The 26,242-nt window shown below is 47.9% G+C and overlaps 1 protein-coding gene across 1 annotated transcript in view; it reads right to left on the bottom strand.

Moving 5' to 3' along the window:
• LOC137527498 (ficolin-1-like) overlaps positions 1-25,950 on the bottom strand; it is a 64,657-nt gene extending 38,707 nt beyond the window's left edge. Inside the window, exons 1-5 of the mRNA XM_068248015.1 lie at positions 25,818-25,950; positions 25,572-25,625; positions 10,114-10,155; positions 6,385-6,512; positions 4,013-4,142 (exon numbers count right to left, since the gene is read on the bottom strand). Of these exons, the coding sequence (XP_068104116.1) occupies positions 4,013-4,142; positions 6,385-6,512; positions 10,114-10,155; positions 25,572-25,625; positions 25,818-25,950 (487 nt within the window). The remainder of the gene's footprint in view (positions 1-4,012; positions 4,143-6,384; positions 6,513-10,113; positions 10,156-25,571; positions 25,626-25,817) is intronic.
• Between the last annotated feature and the right edge of the window lie 292 nt (positions 25,951-26,242).

The raw sequence follows: 26,242 nt of genomic DNA, 5'->3' as shown, positions 1-26,242 counted from the left end.
GGCCCCTCTAGCCCAAGGGCCCCGATGCGGTGGCTACCTCTGCACCCCCTATTGCTATGCCCCTTTTAGCTAGCTAAGCTCTCTCTACTCCTATCACATCCACTAACTCTTCCCAACAGAGGCTGGTGTGTCAGAGAGCTAGTGTTATACTCGGGGCTGTCTGTTGTCTGATTGGTTGTAGTTATATGGTTCCTGGGTCAATTCTGCAGCTAAGAATCATGGGAGACCTAATATGGGGAGAGAAGACATTACTTCCTATCAATTTTTCAAATTTTCATGCTAAGCACATGTCGAATATAGCAGTTATTTTCGAAATTTAGTATTTGGGTGAAAATATGGCACTTTCCCTTTAAATTTCGCTATTGGGTGAAAATGCAAAAATTTAAGCTAATTTTTGCGAAAAGAAAAACAGGATTTTCGATGCGAAAATTACTTTGGCGAAAATTCGCAAGCAACACTGTTCACCACCAGAAAGTTCCCAGCGAACTTGGGCTCTTTGCCGCTCGCATTTTTTTAGTCAAAAATTTGCGTTTGCATTTAACATTAAAGTCAATGATCTCCGACTTTAGCGGGTAATAGCAAAGCCCCCGTACTTGACAGAAACACTAGATGTGCACAGAATGTTAAGGAGGACAGTGGGAAGAAGAGAAAAAAAACATTTTTTCAAAAAGACCTTATCGTTTTGGAGAATATCAATTTTAACCTATTTTGGTTCCTGGACGTAGAAACTACGTCCAGGAACCATGCGTGCACGTGCACTCCCGGCCCGCGGTTCGTTAGCCAGGCAATCAGTGAATCGGGCTATGGTGCCCGATCACTGATTCCTTTCCCCCGCTGAAAGAGCGACAGCTTCTCTCGGAAGCTGCGCCTTTTCTGGCTGTTACCTCCTCCATGTTTCGCTCTAAACATATGTTACGCTTAGAGTGACGTCATGTAAACAAACTCATGGCCGCCATCTTGGGGCCAAAAAGTAATACTACAACTAAAAGTAAAAAAAAAAAAAAATGAACACACATTTACATTATAAACATATTGTTTACATCCCACCCTCCCAAAACTACCCAAATAAAATGTTTAATATAAAAAACCCCATTAAAATAAAAAAAAAATGTAAATGTTTACCTAAGGGTCTAAACTTTTTAAATATCAATGTAAAGATGATATATTTCTATATTTTTTTTATTTTAAGCTTGTAAATAGTGATAGATGCAAAACGGAAAAGATGCACCTTTATTTTCAAATAAAATATTGTCGCCATACATTGTGATAGGGACATAATTTTAACGGTGTAATAACCGGGACATATGGGCAAATACAATACGTGAGTTTTAATTATGGAGGCATGTATTATTTTATAACTATAATGGCTGCAAACTGAGAAATAATGATTTTTTCCATTTTTTTTCTTATTCTTCCTGTTAAAATGCATTTACAGTAAAGTGGCTCTTAGCAAAATGTACCCCCCAAAGAAAGCCTAATTGGTGGCGGAAAAAACAAGATATAGATCAGTTCATTGTGATAAGTAGTGATAAAGTTATAGGCTAATGAATGGGAGTTGAACATTTCTCAAGTGACAACGACGGAACGCGAATGGGTTAAATTTATGATAAGAAAAAAATATATATTGAAATGTGATAAAGGACAGATAATGTATCAACCTAACGGTAGTGTAAATTATTTTGCACATAGCAAAAGAAAGAGCAGTGCATTTCATGACGGGGTTTCCAGGGGGTCCATAGGTTGTGCAGCACCACTGGAAACCCCATGGAAGTGGCAACACTTTGGTCAGGGATCGTTATAAAGCCGCAATATGGCTGTATAAGGATGGCAACTTTACCTATCTTTTGGACCATTTTTTTTGTTCAGAGTGTGGGAAATAAAAAAAAAATGACATGAGGTTCCCGACTCCCGAGCCTCTTTAACCCCTTGTCCTCATGCTGACAGGGATAGCCAGAATGCGGAGCCCCGCCCGAATGGGGCTTTGAACTCCGAGCTATACCAGCCCACATGGTCCATAGATCTTGGCATGGGAACATTGCTCTAAAGGTAAGTATTCAATATATATAAAGGATAATAAAAGGACTTTTCTCATGGTTGCATTTTTATTTCTTATAACCCTCTCCTCCATAGCCCCCTCCCCAGGTGAAAAGAGTATAGGGGTACATAGTACCCCTTATCCATTTCCACAAAGGGTTGAAAAGAAATAAAAACACAACAATGAATAAAGGGCTTGATTCATTAAGCTGCACTGCTAAAGGAGCGCACCTTCAACACCCCCTGGTTACTAGGGGGTGTTAAACCCCCCTAGTGACCAGGCTATTTTTTACTAAATGGGCCACTGCAGCTTTAAGGCCTAGCTGCAGGGCCACACATGCCAGCACACAAGTGATTCCCCCCCTCCACCCTACTTTTCTCCCCAGCAACAGAGCGTTCTGTTGGTGGGGTCTGATCGCTCCCTCGTGTTTATTTGTTTTTTGTAAATATTTATATATTTTTTTTATAAGTTTGATTATTTTTCCCTTCCTCCCCCAGTCAGCCTATCACAGCAGGCTTCAGCCTATCACAGCAGGCTTCAGCCTATCACAGCAGGCTTCAGCCTATCACAGCAGGCTTCAGCCTATCACAGCAGGCTTCAGCCTATCACAGCAGATCGTTTCTGTGTCACCCAGGGGGACAGCCATGTCACACGGCTGTCCCCTGTACAGTGCTGCCTTAGATCGCAGCGCTGTACTTAGTTATTAGGTATACGTGAGGGTATATGCGATTTTAACCATGTCACTGCCTGTGTGAATTTACATTGGAACCTATGCGAATTCGCGGCAAAAAACGCATGGGGAAATCGCATGTCTTTTCCCTATTAAATACATTGCATGCGATCCGCATGCGATTCGCATACATTCCAATGGCAGGCGAATTCTGCGGCTCTTCTGTGCATTTTTTCACCGCTGAAAAAACGCACCTCAACAACGCTACAGTGGAAACAGGCCCATCCACTTGCATTACATGTGCGAATCCGCATGCGTTGGACGCATGCGGATTCGCAATAGTGGAAAAGAGCCCTCAGGGGCATGCCTTCCGTAGATAGTAGTATGCCTCCCATCGTATACATAGTAACTATAGTTAAAGGAAACCTGAATCTAGTAAAATTATTTAAAATAAACACATGACATAGCTGCAAATGAATATTGCATACTAACCTCACCGTCACTGTCAGTTCCTCTCAGAAGGTCTCCATTTTCTTCTTACAGCGATCCCTTCCAGTTCTGACAATATTTTGTCAGAACTGAAATATACCAGTTGCTGTCAGTTATATATCAGCAGCTGTCAGTTACAACTGAATGTGCAAGGTAATGTCCATGTTTCCCTATGGCTCAAGTGGGTGATATTACAGTTTAAAGTGGATCCGAGATAAACTTTTTCTCATTGCATAATTGTGTTCCTTTCATATAGTTTATAGGGCATTCCTCAAGCCAAATACTTTTTTATTTTGTTTTAATACTTTAATTCCCTATAAACTAAACAAGCCACGCCCACAGCTTCTCCAGAGTGCCTTGGCACTCTCAGCCTAAGTAGCAAGGGCTTATGGGAGTTCAGTCTGGACAGGAGGAAGAGGAGGCTACTAGCCAGAGATTTCCGAGGGAGTGGAGGGAGGAGGGAGGAGGAGAGGGGAGTGAATTTACACACAGGCAAGCTGATAGCATCTCCAGCCCTCAGCCTGTCACAATGTAATAAACAGAACATGGCTGCCCAGCTCCTGTGATGTAAATCCGGGACTGCTCTTAATGCATTTGAGCTGTATGGATACCACTACAGCAGAAAAGATCTTGCAGCTGCTTCTAGCCATGATTTTTTTTGCCTCGTGTTCTTCAGTATATTCTGGTCCATGCTGCTCCAGATTCTGCTCATAATGCCCCTCCCTCTATCAACACTACCACAATTACTTTTTTCTGCTCCCAGGTGTTGTAGACTTCTGTAAGATCAGAACCTAGACAGTAGTGTAAGTGATCATCACCTGAAGATGTTAGCTGATGAATATTATCATTCCCCAACCAGAACTCTGTCAGACGACTACCAAACCCCGTTTTGTAAGCCTTCCAATCGCGATAGAAATCAACAGAACCATCCACACGTCTCTGAAAGACCTAGAGTGAAAGCAACTGATTAAACTGTGCACAAAACATTGTGAAAACTTAACAAATTAAACAACTTCTCTCTGACAGAGTCTATTGTTCCTCTAGGTGACCCTATTCATTTTGGACCAGTCAGGCAAGCTATCTTTCACTCTAGTTATCCCTCTGCCTAATATCCAATAGTGCTGATGAAAGACACAGTGGGTAAATGCTATTCAAGATGATACCAGACTTACAGTGTGCAAACTTCATATCAACTGACATCGCTCAAGATTTACCAGCAAATTCAGTTGCCGGCTTCACTTCACCTGGCAAATAATAATGATTCACCTGAGTGTTGCATGTAGATGCAAGGCGATGGGGAGTGAGGTTTAGTGCTGTGGAGCTGTCTTTCAGCACTACGGCACTGCTTCCTTGCTGCCACGGGAGACACACTGCTCCTGTTGCTGTCATCTGCTGTCCACTGCTAAAGTCACAATGGTATCCAGCACTCACCCGATGTCCATCGCAACATACCAGGCTCCCCTGACTACATCACTCCCTGGCACTCTGAGCTAACCTGCCAGGACTGCTGCCGCTGCTCTTTCCTGCTTCTGAAGACTGGAACCCTGACAAAAGCATCATCAAAGCTCCTGCTGGGCAAAGAAGGTAATCTCTCGGGTCTCGGCACCATGCGCCGACCGCGTAGCACCTGAGTTAGCAGCAATGCTATATTCTGTGGCCTGCCCACGGGTAATTCAGAGTTCTGACATTTGCCGGACTCCAAATTACTTCTCTGAGTTGCTGTGACTCGGATGGGGAATAGTAGTTAACGACGCTGGAAATTTCACCAGCAGCAGGGTGAGCTGTCATCCGGCTTAAAGAGAACCCGAGATGCGTTTGAAGAATGTTATCTGCATACAGAGGCTGGATCTGCCTATACAGCCCAGCCTCTGTTGCTATCCCAAACCCCCCTAAGGTCCCCCTGCACTCTGCAATCCCTCATAAATCACAGCCACGCTGCTGACGAACAGCTTGTCAGAGCTGGCTGTGTTTATCTCTATAGTGTCAGTCTGCTGCTCTCCCCGCCTCCTGCAGAACTCCAGTCCCCGCCTGCATCGCTTCCCTCCCTGCTGATTGGAGGGAAGGGATGGGGGCAGGGACCGGAGCTATGCAGGAGGCGGGGGAGCAGCCGAGACTGACACTACAGATGTAAACACAGCCTCACAGCACGGCTGTGATTTATGGGGGATTGCAGAGTGCAGGGGGACCTTAGTGGGGTTTGGGATAGCAACAGAGGCTGGGCTGTATAGGCAGATCCAGCCTCTGTATGCAGATAACATTCTTTAAACACTCCTCGGGTTCTCTTTAAGCTGCACCCAACTCACCGGCGGCGTACCAATATGTACACTTCACTAGGGCTCCATAGAATGAAAGACTCAAAACTGGATTTGCACTCCCCCCCCCCCCCCCCGGTTCTCTATCTTCAGGGCCGGATTTACCATAAGGCACTGTAGGCACATGCCTACAGGCGTCTGATGACTGAAAGGCGGCTCATTCCCCTCCCCTAGTGCCTTCCTTCTTCCCTATGCAGAGTCCCGAGTAGAGCGTAAATGAGAGGTTGCTCTATGCATTCCATTGACGAGATCTCCCTTCGGTCAGTGGCAGCTCAAGTTACTTAATACTGCGGGTACCTTGGCCAACTTAATGGTAAGGGACACCTGTAGCTTATGACTGGACAAGGGAAGTAAGGGAGAAGTGACAGCTGGGCCAGCCAGCACACTTGCGGTGCAGTTTGGTGGTGGTTTATGAGTTCCTGGAGGGTGAATTCTAGAGTTCCAGGACATCTATGCCTATAGGCTCCTGTGATGTAAATATGGGCCTGGCTACCACCCATGTTCAGTGTATACCCCTCATCCATGTGCAGCAGCTCCCTCTTCCATACAAGATCCATGTGGAAGCCACCTTCTTTGTTTCACATTATTATATGCAACCTCTTATGTTGCAGCCCCTTCTTCCATGTGCATCTGCCCCCTCTTGGGTAGTAGTAACTACTCTCCCCATCTCTCCATTTTTGACCTGGTCTTACTTTTGCACTTCCCCCCTTACATTTCCAACCCCCAATATGACAGCAGCTTCCCTAGGCTGCAGCCAACCTAGCCTAGGAAGGAATATAGTCCTCAACAGGTTAATAATGGGGTGAGTGTGGTTGTATTATGTATTCTGGAACTGAACTTGTAAATTATTGGAATGATAAGAGTACAGAGGTACATACAATCCAGCCTCCTCCATCAGTGTCCATGTCACACAGGACCTCCAATGGTCGCTCTCCATCCGGGTATATGGTGTACCAGTCACTCATGGTGAAGCCTTTATCCAGTAACTCCTTGCAGCTTCTCGCATCTAAAGAATGTGAAAAGTAATTCACACTGGAATAAATATAAAAAGGTATCACAAATGTACAGTTTAACCTTTTCGGGACCGGCCGCCTACCCCCCTTAAGGACCAGGCATTTTGAGGCGGGAAGGGGGTGCGCGCGTTTGGGGGGTCAGGCGGCCGGATCCCGTCTGTGGCTGGCTGGATTTGTGTCCCCCCATGGTGGCCTGGGCCCCCCCCTTCTGCCAGCAGCCTTCACTCACCTTCCAGGCTCCAGCGATGAGCCGCATGGGACCCTCTTCTCCGGCCGGCATCTCCGTTCTGTTGCCAGGACCCAGAGCTGACGTCAGACGGAGCGGAGATGCTGGCCAGAGCGGAGGGGGGTGCCGATCGTCGCGGGAACGGCAGGGAGGTGAGTGGATCCTCTTCTTTTCCCCCCTGCCGCCGCAGCTGTCAAACTGATCACTACGATCGGACGGCGATCGTAGTGATCACGTGATCTGCAGCCATACGCGATGGCTGCTGATCACTTGGGGGAGATGTCGGCTGTCATATGACAGCTTAATCTCTACCTCCGGGTGCGCACGATCGCGTCGGGAGTGGAAACTGCGGGCCGGCGTAGATCCTACGCGGCATCAGGCTAGAACAGCCACAAATGCGGCGTAGAATCTAATGCACGCGGTCCCGAAAAGGTTAAAGATGTAGAGGAGATTCCAACAACACTCCATATGCTGATATAGAGGTATCAATAAATGTTCTGAAAAAAAACTGTAAAAAAACTATTCATTTGGGTCATTTCATAGAAATTCATAGAATTCGCTCTGTATGGAATCCAACAGCAGATTTGTTCAGTTCCTGATGTACTTATGGGAAGACATAATGCCCAACCTGAGAGTGGTGGGTTAGTCAGGGCCGGACCGAGGCAGAGGCGAGAGAGGCTCCAGCCTCAGGGTGCAGTGCAGAAGGGGGCATACAACTTACTCAGCTATCATTCCCCCGTTGTGTCTGAAGCAGAGAGAAATAAGAAAAGGGGATACATGGCAGTGACTGCAAGCCAGATAACTAGAGATTAAGGTGTTGGGGGCCTTGGGGTGCCTCTTAGTCTAATAGCAATCAGTGGGCTTGATTCACTAAACTGTGATAACTCAAATATCACACCTTATCAAAGTTAACACACCTTATCAAAGTAGCATAGTGAGCGCTACGAACGTATGCCTGCTAATTGGCAATGGCACTCGTCCTTCCCTGAGCCCCTGCAGGTTCGTAGCGCTCGCTATGCTACTCTGATAGGGCGTGTTAACTTTGATAAGGTGTGATAACTTTGATAAGGTGTGATATTTGAGTTATCACGGTTTAGTGAATCAAGCCCAGTGTGTGACGGCTGGGGTAGGAGGGATGAGGGAGGGGCCTCTTAGTGTAATAGCAATCAGTGTGTGACGGCTGGGGTGGGAGGGATGGGGAGGAGCCTCTTAGTGTAATAGCAGTCAGTGTGTGACGGCTGGGGTGGGAGGGATGGGGAGGAGCCTCTTAGTGTAATAGCAGTCAGTGTGTGACGGCTGGGGTGGGAGGGATGAGGGTGGGGCCTCTCGGTGTAATAGCAATCAGTGTGTGATGGCTGGGGTGGGAGGGATGGAGGGGCCTCTTAGTGTAATAGCAATCAGTGTGTGACTGCTGGGGTGGGAGGGAGGGGGGAGGGGCCTCTTGGTGTAATAGCAATCAGTGTGTGACGGCTGGGGTGGGAGGGATGGGGAGGAGCCTCTTAGTGTAATAGCAATCAGTGTGTGACGGCTGGGGAGGGAGGGATGGGGAGGGGCCTCTTAGTGTAATAGCAATCAGTGTGTGATGGCTGGGGTGAGAGGGATGGGGAGGAGCCTCTTAGTCTAATAGCAATCAGTGTGCGACGGCTGGGGTGGGAGGGATGGAGGGGGGCACTTTGGTGTCTAAGCCTTGGGTGCTGGAGGACCTTATCCCGGCTCTGGGGTTACATGGTTGCAGAATTTTAGTAGTTAACATTTTGCTAATCCTGGCTTCAGGCATTTCCATAGGAAAAGTGCTCTGATTGCCCAAGTGACAACGGTATGTGACTGAATTACATCTAAAGCCCCGTACAAACACCTGACTTAAGTCGGCTAATACGGCCAATAACAATTGCCTCCACTGACAACCAGACGTGTTTACGGCTCCCGACAACCCCCCCTCAACACCCCAACCTGTGAGCAATCTGCCAGACAGATCTATTCAAGCCCAGTGACGCTGATCCACTGCCGATCTCATTGTTTGCACCGCTCCCCTGCCAGCCGTGCGATGTCATGCATGTGCTGCTCATCGTCTCTCCTTTCCCTCCCCACAATGAAACGTGGCGCGTCATCATCTACACAGCAGCAGGCCCAGCGATGTCACCCAGGGGAGCAGCTCCTGATCCCCGACAGGCGACATCAGTTGGGCATGTGTACAGTACAAGCCTTACGCAATTAATAATTAGCCCAGGCAAGTCCACTTATTCACCACAGGTCACTATGTAAGGAGGAGACTATACTGGTTTTTCAGTAACAGAGTGTGTGTACAGACTGATAAGATGGCCAAAAGACCTATATACCAGCTCCCAGTGGTAGAGGTTATTAGTGTGAACTGTATAGTTATCCAATACAGGAAACACTTCCACAGTTGTTGTTGCTGAATCTCTTTGGCCTGCTGATTTACTTTTAAGTATTCGAGCAAGACAACCCAGATGTTGTGTTTCCACCCATAGTTTTTAATGGTCTATCATTCACAGCTAAGTGCTTTACCATCCACACCGTAGATGAAACCTGGATGACACAGCGATTCAGATTCAGATTTGCAGTGTGCAGGGAGCAAACTGAAAATCGGAATCGGAATCGGATGTAAAAACTGATTAAAAAGCGGAATCGGAATCGCTTGCAGTGTGCAAGAGGCCTTAGGCTTCCCCAGCTGAGAATCTAGCATGTGTACAGTGGCCCTCGATGCTCCCTGATGCCTCAGCTATCGATCTGCACGGTGGATTGACATGGTGGACAAGCACTGGTCTTGAACATTATCCTCCCCACTCACCCTGCCCATTGCATGACATCACTCATGTGCTGATCCATTGGCCCACCTCCTCAGTGTCTATGAAAAGAACACGTTGCTAGCACTCAAGCTAGCAACGCATCTTTACAGCCTTGACCCTGCAATGTCTCCCGAGGGATTCTGCTTCCTGCTGAAACAACAGCTTTATTTGAGTGTACTAGACTTTGTTGTTTTACAGGATACCAGAGCCCAAATGAAGATGAGAAATAGCAGACTGGAGGACTGGGCTGGAGGGCAATTACAGGTACCGGAGTGGGCAGAAAGGAGAATGGGGGAGCGGTGAGCATCAGGACAGCTCACCATACATGCCTGCTCCCCCCGTTTCTCATCTTCATTTGGGCTCTGGTATCCTTTAAGGACGGTGTAGCCAGACTACCATCATCATACATTATAAGCCCCTTGGTGAGTATTCAGTAGTCTCTCAGACTACTTGTACAAAATTAAGATACACGGTAAGAGAAAGTGATTCTTGATTCCAGAGCCCCACTTCCCCACCTCCATATCTCACCTGTACGAGGTTACAGGATTAGCAGCATCTTACCTCCATATCGGTTGGCTGGGTCCCCTTTTTGTCCTTTTTCACCTGCAGAGTAATGGCCAACAGTCAGTTCAGTCATTTAAAACAAATAGAATCAGCCACCTATTACAAGAACTTAAGCTTGCCTAGAGGTGCCATGGCTAAAGTTATTCCCATTGTTACAGTATAATGTATTGCTACAATCTTGCATCTGGTCTTCACCATAGTGTCCTCATAGGATGATGGGCCCATTCCCTCTAGTGGGTGTTGGACTGTTTTGCTGTTTGACACCATAAAGTCCGAAACTCAAGGTTAAAGAATACCCGGGGTGACATGTGACATGAAATAGACATGTGTATGTACAGTGCCTAGCAACAAATAACTATGCTGTGCTCCTTTTTTCTTTCTATGCAAGTGACAGTTTCTGTCCATGTCGGGACTGACTCGGACTATAGCGTAACCCTCAGTGATAAGGAATTGCAGCCATAAGACAATTGCCTGGCAGTAAAAGGTTTCTGAGAGCAGGAAAGATATAAAAAGGGTCACTAGTTCACAGATTTTAGCTCTGGTGTTCTTCAATGAATATGTAATTGAAAAGAGGTAATGAAAAAGTAAAAACTTAAAAAGTAGATTTAAATATAAAATAAAACTGTGGGATACCTGGAAAAGTCATTTTTTAGAAGAAGGAGAATAGATACAGTTGTTTATCTCATTAGGTTATTTTCACCCCGGATGTCCTTTAACCCACTTGACAACCAATGGTAGAGGCTCAATAATGATCTGGAGTCTAGAAGGATCGAGTTGAGGCAGGCAGTGTCAGTAACATACAGTACTGGCAGATTGTGATAATAGTAGAAAACTGGCACACCGCAGTTAAAGAGAGTCTGAAGCGAGAATAAATCTCGCTTCAGACCTCATAGATAGCAGGGCCATGTGTGCCCCTGCTAAACCGCCGCTATCCCGCGGCTTAATGGGGGTCCCTGATCCCCCAAATTTCCTCCGTGCAGTGGGGGAGCGCTTCCGCATTGGGGCAGGGCTAACCGCCGCAGCCCTGTCTCATGCACGTCTATCAGACGCGTATCTCCGCCTCTCCCCCGCCCCTCTCAGTCTTCCTTCACTGAGAGGGGCGGGGGAGAGGCGGCGATGCACGTCTGATAGACGCGCTGTGAGGCAGGGCTGCAGCCGTTAGCCCTGCCTCCAGGAAGAGCAAAATCTACGACCAAGTTGGTCGTTGATTTTGCAGGGGGGGTTTGGGGGTGAAGGGACCCCCGTTTAGCGGCGGGATAGCGGCGTTTTAGCAGGGGCACACATGCCCCTGCTAACTATGAGCTCTGAAGCGAGATTTATTCTCGCTTCAGAGTCTCTTTAAGGTGGCCATACATCCTGTGATTTTTACATTCCATCGACCAAAAGACAGGTCGCTCTGCAATCGGATCTGATCAGAGAGAGATCTGTTGGCTGCTATAAACAGCAGGCCGATTCCTGAATGTTTTCAGCATTAAGGCCCGTTAGCGTTTTTTGGATCCGGCCATCAGGATCAGGTAAAAACTGTCAGTTTTTACAGCCAGTGTGCTGTAAACTGTCAGTTTTCTATTTGTTCCTGTGCAGCTGCAAAACCTTCTGTTTCCATTCCGCTGGGCACAATGGTCTGTAAAAATATGTCCTGCAGCATTTTTTTGTCTGCTGAGCGGAACAGACAACAGATCCGTATGATTGGATAGATGTGAACAGTGCTGCTCGGATACCCCTTTTCAAAATCCGGATCCGATTCGGATCCAGATACCCCGCTATCCGATCCGGGTCGGATATCCAAATTCAAAATTTTCCGATCCGAATCCGATTCGGATATCCGACCCTAGTATCCGATCGGATTCGGATATCCGTGTTTAATCCCGGAAGTGGCCTTTAAATTGCTTTAAAAAGGTTTTTTAGGGTATATGAGGCATGTAGCATCATAATTTTGAAAATGGAAACACTGATGATGTGGGGAGTGGACTTAAAATCCCCCCCCCCTAAAAAAAATGGCTGTCAATCAACATCAGAGTGGTATCAGGAAGCAGTCGTACTGACGCAGTTGGGGCCTCCCCACAACTCGGACAGCAGACACCTCCAAAAAAAATTACACAGCTATTGTGTTTAGATAGTTGACCATGGCACTGCTGTAGGTACCACGGCACAGTAAAAAATTAGGAGAGGTTCCAGGAAGCGGTCGGTCGTACTGCCGCAGTTGGGGCCCCACAACTCGGACAGCACAGACACCTCCAAAAAAATTACACAGCTATTGTGTTTACATAGTTGACCATGGCACTGTTGTAGGTACCACGGCACAGTAAAAAATTAGGAGAGGTTCCAGGAAGCGGTCGGTCGTACTGCCGCAGTTGGGGCCCCACAACTCGGACAGCACAGACACCTCCAAAAAAATTACACAGCTATTGTGTTTACATAGTTGACCATGGCACTGTTGTAGGTACCACGGCACAGTAAAAAATTAGGAGAGGTTCCAGGAAGCGGTCGTACTGACGCAGTTGGGGCCTCCCCACAACTCGCACAGCACAGACACCTCCAAAAAAATTACACAGCTATTGTGTTTACATAGTTGACCATGGCAGGTACCACGGCACAGTTCAAAAAATAAGAACCTGGCTTCATGAAGATGGAGTCAGGAGGTTGTGGTGGTAAAGGGTGGTTAAGCAGCAAGCAGGCATAGTGATAACCACTCAGCCACTTCATTTCCCTCTCTTGCCAACAACAGGGGCCAGGAACTCACCAATTGCCCAAGCCTCGTTCATCTTTAAAAAAGTCAGTCTGTCCACAGACTGGCCTGACAGACAAGAGCGCTTCTCAGTGACCACGCCACCGGCCGCACTGAAGCACCTTTCCGACATAACGCTGGAAGGCGGGCAGGACAGCACTTCCAGGGCGTATTGCGCCAGCTCGCCCCAGATATCCAGGTGCTTCACCCAGTACTCCAAGGGGTCCACAGGGGTGTCGGTGTCAAGCCCGCTATAGGACCCCATATAGTCGGCCACCATCCGGGTCAGGTGCTGGTTCTGGCTTTGAGAGCCGGATGCTGCTGCAGGCACCTCCTCTGTAGGCAGCGGTACTGGTGTGGCATAGAGCGCCTTTGTCAGAGACAGCAGGTTTGTTGGGCGCCTGCTGATGCTGGATGCAGGCACCTGCTGCTGTGCTGGCTGGACTGAGACAGCAGGGGGGGTGGGAGTCCGGGGGAAGGCTTCCTCCAAGCGCCGAACCAGAATCCGCTGCAAGTCCCTGATTCGGCGCACAGGGTCTCCTCCTACAGGCAGGAACTGAGCCAGCTTCCCCTTCAGCCGTGGGTCCAGCATCAGGGTGATCCAGATGTCCTCCCGAGCACTCATCTCCTTCACCCTTGGGTCTTTGCGCAGGCACTGCAGCATGTGCACTGCCATGGGGAAGAGGGCTGCCATCTCTGCTGACCTATCATCTTCTGCACCGCTGACAGTGCTGTCGTCCTCCTCTGATTCCGGAGCCTCATCTTGCTCTCTCCACCCCCGCACTACTGCAGCTGCACTCCGCTGTGCCCCCTCCTCTTCAAGGTCAGGGACCTCCAACTCCTCCAAGTCCTCCTCCAACTCCTCCGAATCCTCCTCCTGCTGCACAGAGGTGGACTGTGAAGTGTGCTGCTGCTGCTCCTGCTGCTGGATCAAGGCTTCCTCTCCCACTTCCAGCAGAGCATCGAGGGCCTTGTCCAGCATGCACACAATGGTCAACCACTCACACAGCGACGCATGGACCCGGCTGACCATGTTGGTGGCCTCCAGGAAGGGTGCCAGCACAAAGCACACCAGCTGCATTTTTCCCCACTCAGCAGGGCGGATGATGTCTGGGAGGTGGGTGGTGCCGGTCCCCAACAAGTTGGCATCCATGGTGGCTCTGGCCAGGTACAGGTTGACAGCCCGCCTCTGTTCAACCAGACGTTCCAACATCGCCAGGGTGGAATTCCAGCGTGTTGGAACGTCTATAATGAGGCGGTGCTGTGGGAGGTTCAGCTCCATCTGCACGGCTGTAAGGGTCGCTGTGGCACCACCCGAGCGGCGAAAATGACCCACCGTTTTCCTTGCCGCTCCCAAAAGAGTGTCCATCCCCTGGTAGGTGTGCAGGAATTTCTGCACCACTAGGTTCAGGACGTGGGCCAGACAGGGGATGTGGGTGAGGTTTCCCCGCTGGATGGCGGCAACCAAGTTTGCACCATTGTCGGCCACCACCTCTCCGACTCTGAGGCCTCTGGGGGTCAGCCAACTCCTCTCTTGCTCTCGGAGCTTGGCCAAGACGTGGTCTGCCGTCAGCTTGTTCTTGCCCACCGTGACCATCTGCAGCAGCGCTTGGCAGTGGTGGGCCTTCACGCTGCTGCTGAGGCGGGGTTGTTTGGCGGCGGATGGAACCGGATCAGAGCTGGAAGCTGCTGCACTTCCCCTGACCCTGCTGCGGGGTGGCACCACCCACTGTGGTGATGATGCTGCTGTCTCCTCTTCACCCCCTTCCACCAAACTGACCCAGTGCGCGGTGAAGGACAAATAGCGGCCTGTCCCGAACCGGCTGCTCCATGAGTCCATTGTCACATGGACGCGCGCACCAAGCGCATGATCCAGCCCACGCTCCACGTTGGCCTTTACAAAGCAGTGCAGTGCTGGGATGGCCTTGCGTGCGAAGTAGTGCCGGCTGGGGATTGGCCAATCCGGCGCTGCGCACTGCAGGAGCGCACGCATCCGGCTCCCCTCCTGCACAAACGAGTACGGGAGGAGCTGGGAGGACATGGCCCGTGTAAGCAAGCCGTTCAGCTGGCGTATGCGACGGCTGCCGGGAGGCTGAGCCCTGACCACAAAAGAGTCACTCAGCAGGGTCTGGTGGTGGGGGCGTTTTAGGCTTGCACGGGAAGCTGAGGAGGGAACAGAGGAGACCACTGAGGAGGACTGGCTGCCTGAACAGGCCTCAGTGTCAGCAGGAGTGGCAAAGCTGGTTATAGTGCTCTGACCTCTGCAAGGGCCAGCGCCAGCTTCCTTCAGCAGCTTGAATTCCTGATGCTCAGGTTTGTGCTTATTGCCCAGATGGTTGATGAAGCTGGAGGTGCCATAACTGGAGGGGTGAGACCCTCTGCTCAGCTTCACATGGCATAATTTGCACGTTACAAATTTGCTATCCAGTGAGGGCAGATGGAAAAACTGCCATATTGGGGATTGGAGTTTTCCCTTACGTGGCTCAGAACGGGATGCTGCTGTGGATTTTCTCCCGGTGGTGGTTGGGGCCTGGGGTTGAGTGGTGCGGCTGGTGGTAGTCGTGCCACTGACAGATGGAGCAGCAGCCTGCGGGTCACGTACTCCATGCCCACTGCTGCTCCTGCCAATCCCTGCAATGCTCAACCTGCGTGCCATACACACTGACTCCTCCTCCTCAGAGTCAGAGCTGACATGCCCCTCCGGTCGCTGGTAGTCCGGGTCCTTCACCTCATCATCAAACTCCCCTTCGTAAAACTGCTGGGATGATGAGCCCGCCTCAAACTCCTCTTCTGCTGACACATCATGGACGGGCTCCCCCCCAACAATTACTGTCAGCATCTCAGACTCTTCTGTAAAGCCAATTTTGCTGAGAATATTTTCTCTAGGGCTAGGGCTGGTGGTGGTGGCCTCACTGTCACTGGCTTGCTCCTCGTCATGCGCCATCTGCTGCATCACAGACGCGGCGTCCTTCTCCTCCAATCTGCGCCGCTGACCCTGCTTGAAAATTGACGCAACACGCTGCTGCGTCTCTGCAGCGTGACTGCCAGTGGGTAGCGGCGGAATGACTGATGCGGCAGAACTGCTGCCAGAGGCCGCAATGTTGCTCACTCTCCTTCTGGCCTTGCCCCTCCCCCGTCTCACACTGCCAGTGCCAGACATAGTACAAGACTCACTGTCACTGATGAGTCGACGTCACAGATGATGTGTGTGGGGTACTTGGTGCACTTTTATTATTGGCGGCGGGCTTGGAAATGATCAGCAGATTGACAGACAGGAGTACAACAACTAAACACACTGACACTGCTCACTCAGCAGCAGCACAGCAGCAATAATCTGTAGTACTAGCACTGTCTGCAACTACACAATATAAAACCACAGTAGCAGTAGTAATAGCAGCCCAGCCAGCAGCAAGGAGCCTGGAGTGTGTGCACACAGACACAGCACACACAAAGACACAGGACCTAGTAGCAGGCACAGGCAGCTGCTGCAGCTGAAAGACTGACTGACAAGACTGACTGACACTAACAAATTACACAGACTAGCTAAGCTAACTACAACACAGTAAAACAGTAAAACCAGAAGGTGTTTTAGTGTTAAAACGCTGGGTTATCACTGGGATAATGTACTTGCTTCAGCCAAACACACTGGACAAACTATCTCAGTGGCAGTCACAAAGCAAGGACGAGATTCTTAACATGCCCCCCTCCTTATATACAGGAGGGACTGGCCAAGGTTCCCCTCTGTGATTGGGTGCTTGGGCTTAGGCTGTGAGCGCTCTGATTGGCTGAATGACGTCATGGACATCATGTCCATGGTTACAGTACCCGGATTCGGATATCCGATCGGTATCCGCGGATATCCGGGTTATGCGACCAACTATCCGCATAGAGCTATCCGGATTTCCGTCCAGCTATCCGGAATCCGGATCCGATCGGATAGGCCTAAAAAGTTCGGATATCCGAGTCTATTCGGATATCCGGTATCCTGATGAGCAGCACTGGATGTGAACGGATCCATTGGTTAACATTGGAACCCTTCGCATACAGTATACGTTCCGCTTCCGTTCCGCTCCACGCTAATGTGAACCGGGCCTAAATCTTTCAGGGATAGGCCTTCTGACACCACCTCTCCACCGCCAGGCCATGTCCCCCCAAATGTTAGCTGTACCCTCCCAGGTGCCCATGCACTATTTTTCCTCATTGGCACCCCACGTGGTTGCCGGCATATTGCATGCGGGGTGCGCGTGTGATGTGACACATGCACCCCATGTGCAATAAGCTGGAAATCGCATGAGTTACCAATAAGGAAGAAAGGTGTGGAGTTGGTGACATAGCCGCGAACACTCAGGCACAGCGGACAGGCATGGGGGGAGGTATATCTAAAAGTTTGGGGGACACAGCCGGGAATTTCCATCACATTATTTGTTTACCACACACCGTTACCACTGCTCACCCGATCGAGCACGTCGGCCCAAGATTTCCCAGCACGTCCGATTAATAAACGCAATCAGTTTTGGCCTAAAATGGGTTGAATTGTCATTTAGGCATGCTCTTGGAGGTGCTGAATTTCACCCAATTCATTCAACCTTTAGCCCCATAGGAGATCAGTAACAGATATCTGGTAGTTTATGGTCAGACTAGCTAGGATTGGTAAAAGGGTAGATTGCAATCACACTTACCCCAAAGTTGTCAAAGCTAGCCATACAAGAGTAGATTATCTCCCAATGTGCCAAGCCGATCGATCAGTATTCAGTTGGAATTTTACTGTACAGTGATGGATTCCTACACCACACAGCAAAATCAGTTTTGAAGCCTTTATCAAACCACAAGCGTTGTACTGAGTGCTCAAAGTACTGGAAATCTATGGACCTTTGTATCTATAAATGATCTACTGTTGTAAGGCTGGAAAAGAAGACAAGTGTTGTATGCCACACCCTTTCCCTCTTCTACAAGACCCCCATATAACAGCTTCTTATTCAGTAACAGAGATTTCCATCACCTCGTACTCCAGCGACTCCCGACTCCCCCTTCATGCCATGACTTCCTGATTCCCCTGCAAGTCAGAATAATTACGAGTTATCATGTATTACATGTATTATATTTCTGAGCTTGTCAACAGATATATACCTCCCGTCCCCTCCGATCCTCCAATGATCTCCGCCTGACTTCCCCACGCATTTCTCATTCTCACGCTTACAAGACTTCTCAAGAGTTGCCCCCACCCTATGGAACTCCCTTCCACTCCCCCTCAGACTCGCTCCTTCCTTCAACACCTTCAAGCAAGCCCTCAAAACACATTTCTTTAAAATAGCCTACCCCACATCTACCACACTCTAACTCTCTGTCAATCACCCTTTCCACAGTCCTACCTTATGTGTGTCCCCACCCTTTAGATTGTAAACCTTGGCAGGGCCTCCCCCTTCCCTTAGTGTGTCCTTCTTAATTTTACTACCCCAGCAATTACACCCTTCTCATGGACTAACTCGGACTTGATTTGCCGGGTCTCTGTAAACCGCATTTTATACCCCGATTGTATGTATAACCTTGTGCCATGTTGTATAACCGTTTGCTACCTCTCTGTCTGTCACCCCTTGTTGCAATGTATGCATCCCTATTTATTGTCCAGCACTGCGTAATATGTTGGCGCTTTATAAATACAATAAATAAAATAATAATAATATTACAAGAAATATAAATTATACTGCTACAGAGATGAATTAGGGCCCACTCACACTAGGGCAATTTGTGGGTGATTCCCGCTAATCGCCGAAGCGCTAGCGCTTTTTCAACCACGTGAAGACCACAGTACTAAACCCCCCTAAAGACCAGGCCATTTTTTGTTAATTGGGCCCAGGGCTGGCCCTAGACTTTTTGCCGCCTGAGGCAAATTTTTAAAAAATGGGGGGGGGGGGGGGTAGCGGGCAGGACGGGGGTATTGGGCCTAGCGGCGGGGAGGGGGGTCGGACCCTCCCTCACCTGGGTCCCCCGTCCTCCACTCCCCTCCAGCCTTAGATAGATCAGAAGCGCTACTCGTAAGAGGCAGTGGGCGGGGAGGACTCACCTCTTCCTCGCTCGATCCAGCGTGCGCTCCACTGACGTCACTTCCTGCAACGCCGTCCACTTACAATACAGTGGGCGGCGTTGCAGGAAGGGACGTCAGTGGAGCGCACACTGGATCGAGGAAGAGGTGAGTCCTCCCCGTCGACTGCCTCTTACGAGTAGCGCTTCTGATCTATTTAAGGCTGGAGGGGAGCGGAGGATGGGGGACCCAGGCGAGGGAGGGGGGGGGTCCGACCCCCCTCCCCGCCGCTAGGCCCAATACCCCCGTCCTGCCCGCTATCCCTCCAGCTCGGCGGCCGGCTCCCCGCACCCACCGATGGGTGGATGCCGCCCCTAGAAATGTGCCGCCTGAGGCAAAAGTTTCACCCCGCCTTATGAGCGGGCCGGCCCTGATTGGGCCACTGCAGCTTTAAGGCTAAGCTGCAGGGCCACACAACACAGCACACAAGTGATTCCCCCCTTTCCTTTCCCCCCCTCCAACAGAGCTCTCTGTTGGTGGGGTCTGATCGCCCCCTAGTGTTTATTTTTTTTAAATAAATATTTATCTCTTTATTTATGTAATTTTTTTTTACTATTTATTTATTTTCCCAAACCCCTCCCCCCAGCCAGCCAATCATGGTGATCGGCTGTCATAGGCTTCTGTCTATGAGAGCCAATCGCTCTCTAGTGTGCCAGGGGGACAGATTGCAGTGCTGTACAGCCCTATTAGATGGCGGTTTAGTTGTCTAACAGTCTTATGAACGGCGATTGCTGCTCGGAGACACTCAAGCAGGAGATGCGCGCGATCTCCTGCAGTAGCAGGCCCCAGGAATTGACGGCAATTGGTGTTGGGCAGTCCTAGGGCTGCCGCCGTGGTCACGCCCATTGGTGTCACGAGGTCGTTAGGTAGTTAAAGTGCTAATACAATTGTAACTATATAGCAGTGATGTCACTGCCGCAATTGCCACCGATTGCGGGTGTTTCGCAATTAACAGCAATTGCAAAACGTGTTGCCTTAAGCATTTTCTCGCGATTTTAGAGCAATCGTGATACAGTGCTTATAAAAGCGATGATCGTTGGGAATCGTGAGATTGTACAGTGAATATACCGTGCTAATAGTGGTAAAATCACCCACGCAAAATGTAAGCGCTAAGTGTTTTGCCACTTTCAAGTGTGAATGGGCCCTATGACAGTTCAACCTGATGTGGCAACATTTTCTATTGAGAAGTATTATTAAAGGGAACATAAACTGTGAAGTAAATGGATTTTTCCTTTTAATATAATACCAGTTGCCTGACTCTCCTGCTGATCCTGTGGGCCAGATTTATCAAGAGTGTCTGAGACAAAATATTGGTAGGTTTTTAGAAATCCGTGCAGAACTGTCTCAGACATCCTAAGAAATCACTAAATAGTGCAGATTCCTTCTTAAACTGTAAGGAATAGGAGGAGCTAGGAAGGAAATTACTGTTGCTGAGGTAACCGACACACCTACTGTATTGATAGCAGCAGGCTCTGAGGAGGAATTCAGCAGGGGGGAGGAGCAAATCACAAATCATGTCTAGCCTGCACTCTGCAATCGTGTCTAGCCTGCACTCTGCAATCATGTCTAGCCTGCAGTTCTAGATCTGTAGAACTGCTATCATGTACTTCTTAATCTGCGCCAGTTTAGGGATGGATTTGCACTTTTATTATCTGTAGTGCAGCTCTAGAAATTCATGCTAACTTGCCACTATTACCTAGGATTTAAGAAGGTTGTTATTATCATGCAGAACCATTCTCCCTGCTGGTTAGAACAGATTAAGAAGAAAGAAACTGTTGGTAATGCGTTGATAAATCGCCCCCTGTGTCTCTAATACTTTTAAGCCTCAGCCCCTCAACAAGCATGCAGATCAGGTGCTCTGACTGAAGTCATACTGGATTAGCTGCATGCTTGTTTCAGGTGTGTCATTCAGCCACTACTGCAGCCAAAGAGATCAGCAGGACTGCCAAGCAACTGGTATTGTTTAACCATTTCAGCCCGCGTGGATTTTTCACCTTATGCATCAGAGCAATTTTCACCTCCCATTCATTTGCTTATAACTTTATCACTACTTATCACAATTTATTGATCTATATCTTTTTTTTCCCGCCACTAATTAGGCTTTCTGTGGGTGGTACGTTTTGCTAAGAGCCACTTTACTGTCAATGCATTTTAACAGGATTAATAAGAAAAAAATGGAAAAAATTCATTATTTCTCAGTTTTCGGCCATTATAGCTTTAAAATAATCCATGCAACCATAATTAAAACCTATGTATTTTATTTGCTCGTATGTCTCGGTTATTATACCATTTAAATTTTGTCCCTATCACAATGTATGGCGCCAATATTTTATTTGGAAATAAAGGTGCATTGTTTCCGTTTTGCGTCCATCACTATTTACAAGCTTATAATTTTAAAAAATGTTTGTAGTATACCCCCTTCAAATGCATATTTAAAAAGTTTAGACCCTTAGATAACTATTTATGTCTTTTTTTTTTTTTAGTTATAATTTTTTTTTACATAAAAAATTTATTTGGGTAATATTTTGGTGTGGGATATAAACAGTTAATTTTTAATGTTGTATTATGTGTAAACTGTAATGTAAAAAATGTTTAGATGTAGTTTTACTATTTGGCCACAAGATGGCCACCTTCAATTTTGTTTTCCATCCTTGTACTTCTCGCTAAGCAGAAGTACAAGGGCTACGCAGAAATCTTTCCGGGCAGAAGAACTGAAGCCTCACGGGTGAGCGCTTCGGTTTTTCTGCGGGGGAAAGGGATCGGTGATTGGGAACCATGTTCTATTTCACTGATCCCAGGGCTACCGGAGGACACCACCGGGACACGGGGGCGCGCCCGCGATCGTGGTCGGGAGCGCGCCCAAGTGCGGGAGCGCAGCTCAGCAGCCGCCCGGACGTGAGCTTCACATCTGGGCGGCTGAAATGGTTAAAAGGAAACATCCATATCCCTCTCAGTTTAGATTCCCTTTAAAGAAAAGGGCATAACTATATGGATGGAGCCTCTGCAACCACAGGAGGTCAAGAAATATGACTCCCCCTCTCTTCCTCCAATGCAGGGGTCCTGCTTCCATATAATGTGCTGTTGTGGCCACAGTTGTTATGAGTAGCACTAGTAAGACCATGATGAATACAGTTGTATTATTATTATTATTATTATTATTATTATTTATAAAGCACAAACACCAACATGTTCTGTGGCACTGTACAAAGTAAGAAAAACAAACATGGGTTACATAATAATACAGGCAATGGTATTTATCAAACATGGGCACTGGTACAAAATACAAAATTGATCATAACAATAACAAATGTAACATAATAAATAAAATGTAGAACAGAGTACCAGCTACGAAATGAATAAACAAATTCCAAGACACAAAAGGGTGGTAGAGCCCTGCTCTTTTGAGCTTACAATCTAAAGGAATGGGGGGAGGTGGGTGACAAGATCCCCCCATTCCTTTACCTAACACCTCTGCCTAATGGACACACTTGCTGATGGTGTCACCAAGGGGTGAAAAAGGTGTGAAAAATTGTAAAGGCCCACATCAAAGATTTGCTTTGGAGTGACACCATTGGTTAAGGGGCAGAGCAATGGTGATACCAAATCTTAGCTCTAGTGTAAATTAAAGCAGACCTGAAATGAGAAATTCATTAATGAAATATTCCATGAAGAACTTATTTAAAGCACTCCTAAGCTCTTTTACTTCTAAAACACTCTCCATAGGGAGAATATTTGATTGTAACCCTGAAAGCCAAATGTTGCTCCTCCCATCCCTGCCTCTAAGCACTTGCCCATCTTCTTAGAGAGAGAACTGGAACACAGAATAGTGGAGCTATTTAAACGTTCTCCAGGGCATATTCAATTTATGAATTGAATTTTCACTTACAGAGTTTACAGATTCATTTCAAAATAACTCCTGCGCCTGTGCAAATTAATTTTGCAAGATTGAATTCCTTTTTATTAAAATATCAAAGATCAAATAAAATATATTATATAGTACAATACTGGTCTGCACTAGTGATGGGCGAACACCTGGATGTTCGGGTTCGGGCCGAACAGGCCGAACATGGGCCAGATGTTCGGCATGTTCGGCCCGAACCCCGAACTCAATGCAAGTCAATGGGGACCCGAACATGCCGCAATACGGCCCCACTATGGGGTCGCAGGCATAAGGGGGGAGCATGCCCCGATCGCGGGGGGGTCGGAAATTCCCCCCACCCCCTCCGCTAGCGCTCCCCCCTCTGCCCGCTTCCCCATAAAAAAGTTGGCGTAAAGTTAAATATTACCGGTGGTGGCTGCTGCAGTGGCTGGCTGGCAGTGGTGTGAGTGAGGACTAGGAGGAGGAGTCCGAGTATGACGCGTTGAGGCCAGGCAGCGGGCGGTTCAGCGGTAGTACCCTTGTGGTACTTCCGCCCTTTCTCTCACCTCACGTCCTCTACGTGATGACGCATACGATGGTACGCGTGACGCGTACCCTCGTATGCGTCATCACGTAGAGGACGTGAGGTCAGAGAAAGGGCGGAAGTACCACAAGGGTACTACCGCTGAACCGCCCGCTGCCTGGCCTCAACGCGTCATACTCGGACTCCTCCTCCTCATTCACACCACTGCCAGACAGCCACTGCAGCAGCCACCACCGGTAATATTTAACTTTACGCCAACTTTTTTATGGGGAAGCGGGCAGAGGGGGGAGCGCTAGCGGAGGGGGTGGGGGGAATTTCCGACCCCCCCCCCCCCCCCGCGATCGGGGCATGCTCCCCCCTTATGCCTGCGACCCCATAGGGGGGCGGTATTCGGCCGAACAGGGCCCTGTTCGGCCAAACAGGGGCCCTGTTCGGCCCTGTTCGGCCGGGCATTTAGTAGTTCGGGCGAACCCGAACGGTTTGGCCGAACACCATCAGGTGTTCGGCCGAACTCGAACATCACCCGAACAGGGTGATGTTCTGCAGAACCCGTACAGTGGCGAACACTGTTCGCCCAACACTAGTCTGCACTCAATACAGCACTTTTCTTACACAGTGTCACCGCTCGTACTGTCTCAGATTATATCCAGATAACCCACCAACAGTATAACTGAACAACTGCTTATACAAAAAATATATGCCTGATGTACTGCTAAAAAACTTTTTTTAAAATCTTTGTTATACAGACTCCTCTTCGTAGCTACATGCATTTGCCAGAAATTCTTTTCAAGCCAACTTCCAGCATAGGAATAACGTCCAAGTGCCACAATTGTACACCACTTAACTGGCCAGTGTAGTCCAATTGGTCAATTAATTTCCACAATTTCATGCAATAACTGATCAGTCATGTACATTTCATCCCACGGTTTCAATCAAAAGTAACTCTGTGGCTATATAGCCATGTACAAGATTTTAAGAAAAGTAAGATTTTAAAAAAAGTTTTTTAGCAGTACATCAGGCATATATTTTTTGTATAAGCAGTTGTTCAGTTATACTGTTGGTGGGTTATCTGGATATAATCTGAGACAGTACGAGCGGTGACACTGTGTAAGAAAAGTGCTGTATTGAGTGCAGACCAGTATTGTACTATATAATATATTTTATTTGATCTTAGATATTTTAATAAAAAGGAATTTAATCTTGCAAAATTAATTTGCACAGGCGCAGGAGTTATTTTGAAATTGTTCTAATAGTGTAAGGTGGTGGTTTTTCCTTATTAAACTCTGTGCTGCCAACCGATATTGCATAAATAAGCGCCACAACAATATTTTTATATAGAGTTACAGATTACCCAGCAAGCTCATGGTGAACCAGAACTCCGAGGAGCGTCTAAGGGGCTAAAAAGGACCAACAAGCCCTCTTACTAAAAAATGCTATGCAAAACAGAAGTCTGCCTTCTTAAAACAGAAAGTATTTGTAATTATTCAGGCTGGAGTGAGCATATGATGTCTCCCACAATGCATCACTGCTGAATATGCAAATCATCCTTTGTTGTCCCTGATAGCTAACCACACCTCCAGACCCGCTGGAATGCAATGATGTGTCAGGTTGGTAATATTACAGAGACACATTAATAATTGCAAATACCTACTTTTTTAAGAAGACAAAATTCTGTTTTACGTTTTCACTTCTGAATTCTTAAAGGGGTATAGACGAGGTGAGAAAATATATCCTATAAGAAAAGGAGTAAAGTCTACAACAGTCCGGGGGGGGGGGGGGGGGGGGGGGAGGATTATATTTAAAATTTTGTGGAAAGTGGTTCATGATTTCCGCCACGTTAGTTGGTTACGATTACCCCACACGATTACCAACGCACACCTGATCAAGCACGTCTTCCCGAAAATTTCCAGCATGTCCGTTTGATACATGTGACTAGTTTTGCCCTGAAATTGGTTGAATCCTTGATTGGGCATGCTTTTGGTGGCTCTAATTTTCATTTGATTCAATAATAATTGAAAGGAGCAAAGTCCTTCCCCTATGACCTCTGCCTTTGACATTTACGTATGACTCAGGGTCAAGGTGTCCTCCTGATTCGTCCTCTGTTTAAATTGATATGATGTCTAGTTGGGGGGGGGGGGTTGCTCCATTCCCTGCTATCAGTTGAACTACCCTCTTGGCATATGATGACTCCTAAATGGTACATTAGCTCTGATTGGCTAAGGATTTGATTGGCTAATTTTCCACTGACCTTTTTGTCCTGGTGGCCCCAGCTTTCCATGTTCTCCAGAAGAACCCTTTTCTCCTATTAAAATAGTTAATGTGAATAATACAATAATATATACATGTTTTTTTTCTGGAAACATTGAAGAGGAGGAGAAGGAGGAGATAAACAACTAATTACGGGATGTGGTTGTAACCTCAAGACTATGAGTGTGGCTGGTGTAGCAGTAATTTAATTTGTATAAGGCAAGATAATGTGACCACTTAGACTTACCTTTCTCACCAGTAGCCCCAACACCTCCTTTCTGGCCAGGAGACCCATCACTGCCGGGACATCCTCTGAGGATGGTGAGTTTGTCTGAACCTCCCACTCCAATGATCTTCACCTCTGTGTGTGCAAAATACATTGAGACGCCCTAAATTAAATGAGGTTTCAAGAAATTGTACAAATATGACTAAGAATCAGTTCACACTAGATCAGCTGCTGGACCTTTTCTGGGAACGGATGGCAGTAGACCAATAGACATTCTGTTAGGGCTCATGCTTGGGCTGGTGCATAGCCGTCCATTAATACTGTTTCAATTTTTGAAAATTGCATTGTTACAATAGACAAACCCAACCAGCACTATATTTCACCAGTGGACTTATTGCCACTCATCTGATGGAATCGTGCACATCCATTCCAAACTGTAACAGACC

The sequence above is a fragment of the Hyperolius riggenbachi genome, chromosome 8 (assembly GCF_040937935.1).
Source record: "Hyperolius riggenbachi isolate aHypRig1 chromosome 8, aHypRig1.pri, whole genome shotgun sequence".
Classification (NCBI taxonomy): Eukaryota; Metazoa; Chordata; class Amphibia; order Anura; family Hyperoliidae; genus Hyperolius; species Hyperolius riggenbachi.
This window is presented reverse-complemented; position numbering and strand designations above follow the sequence as displayed.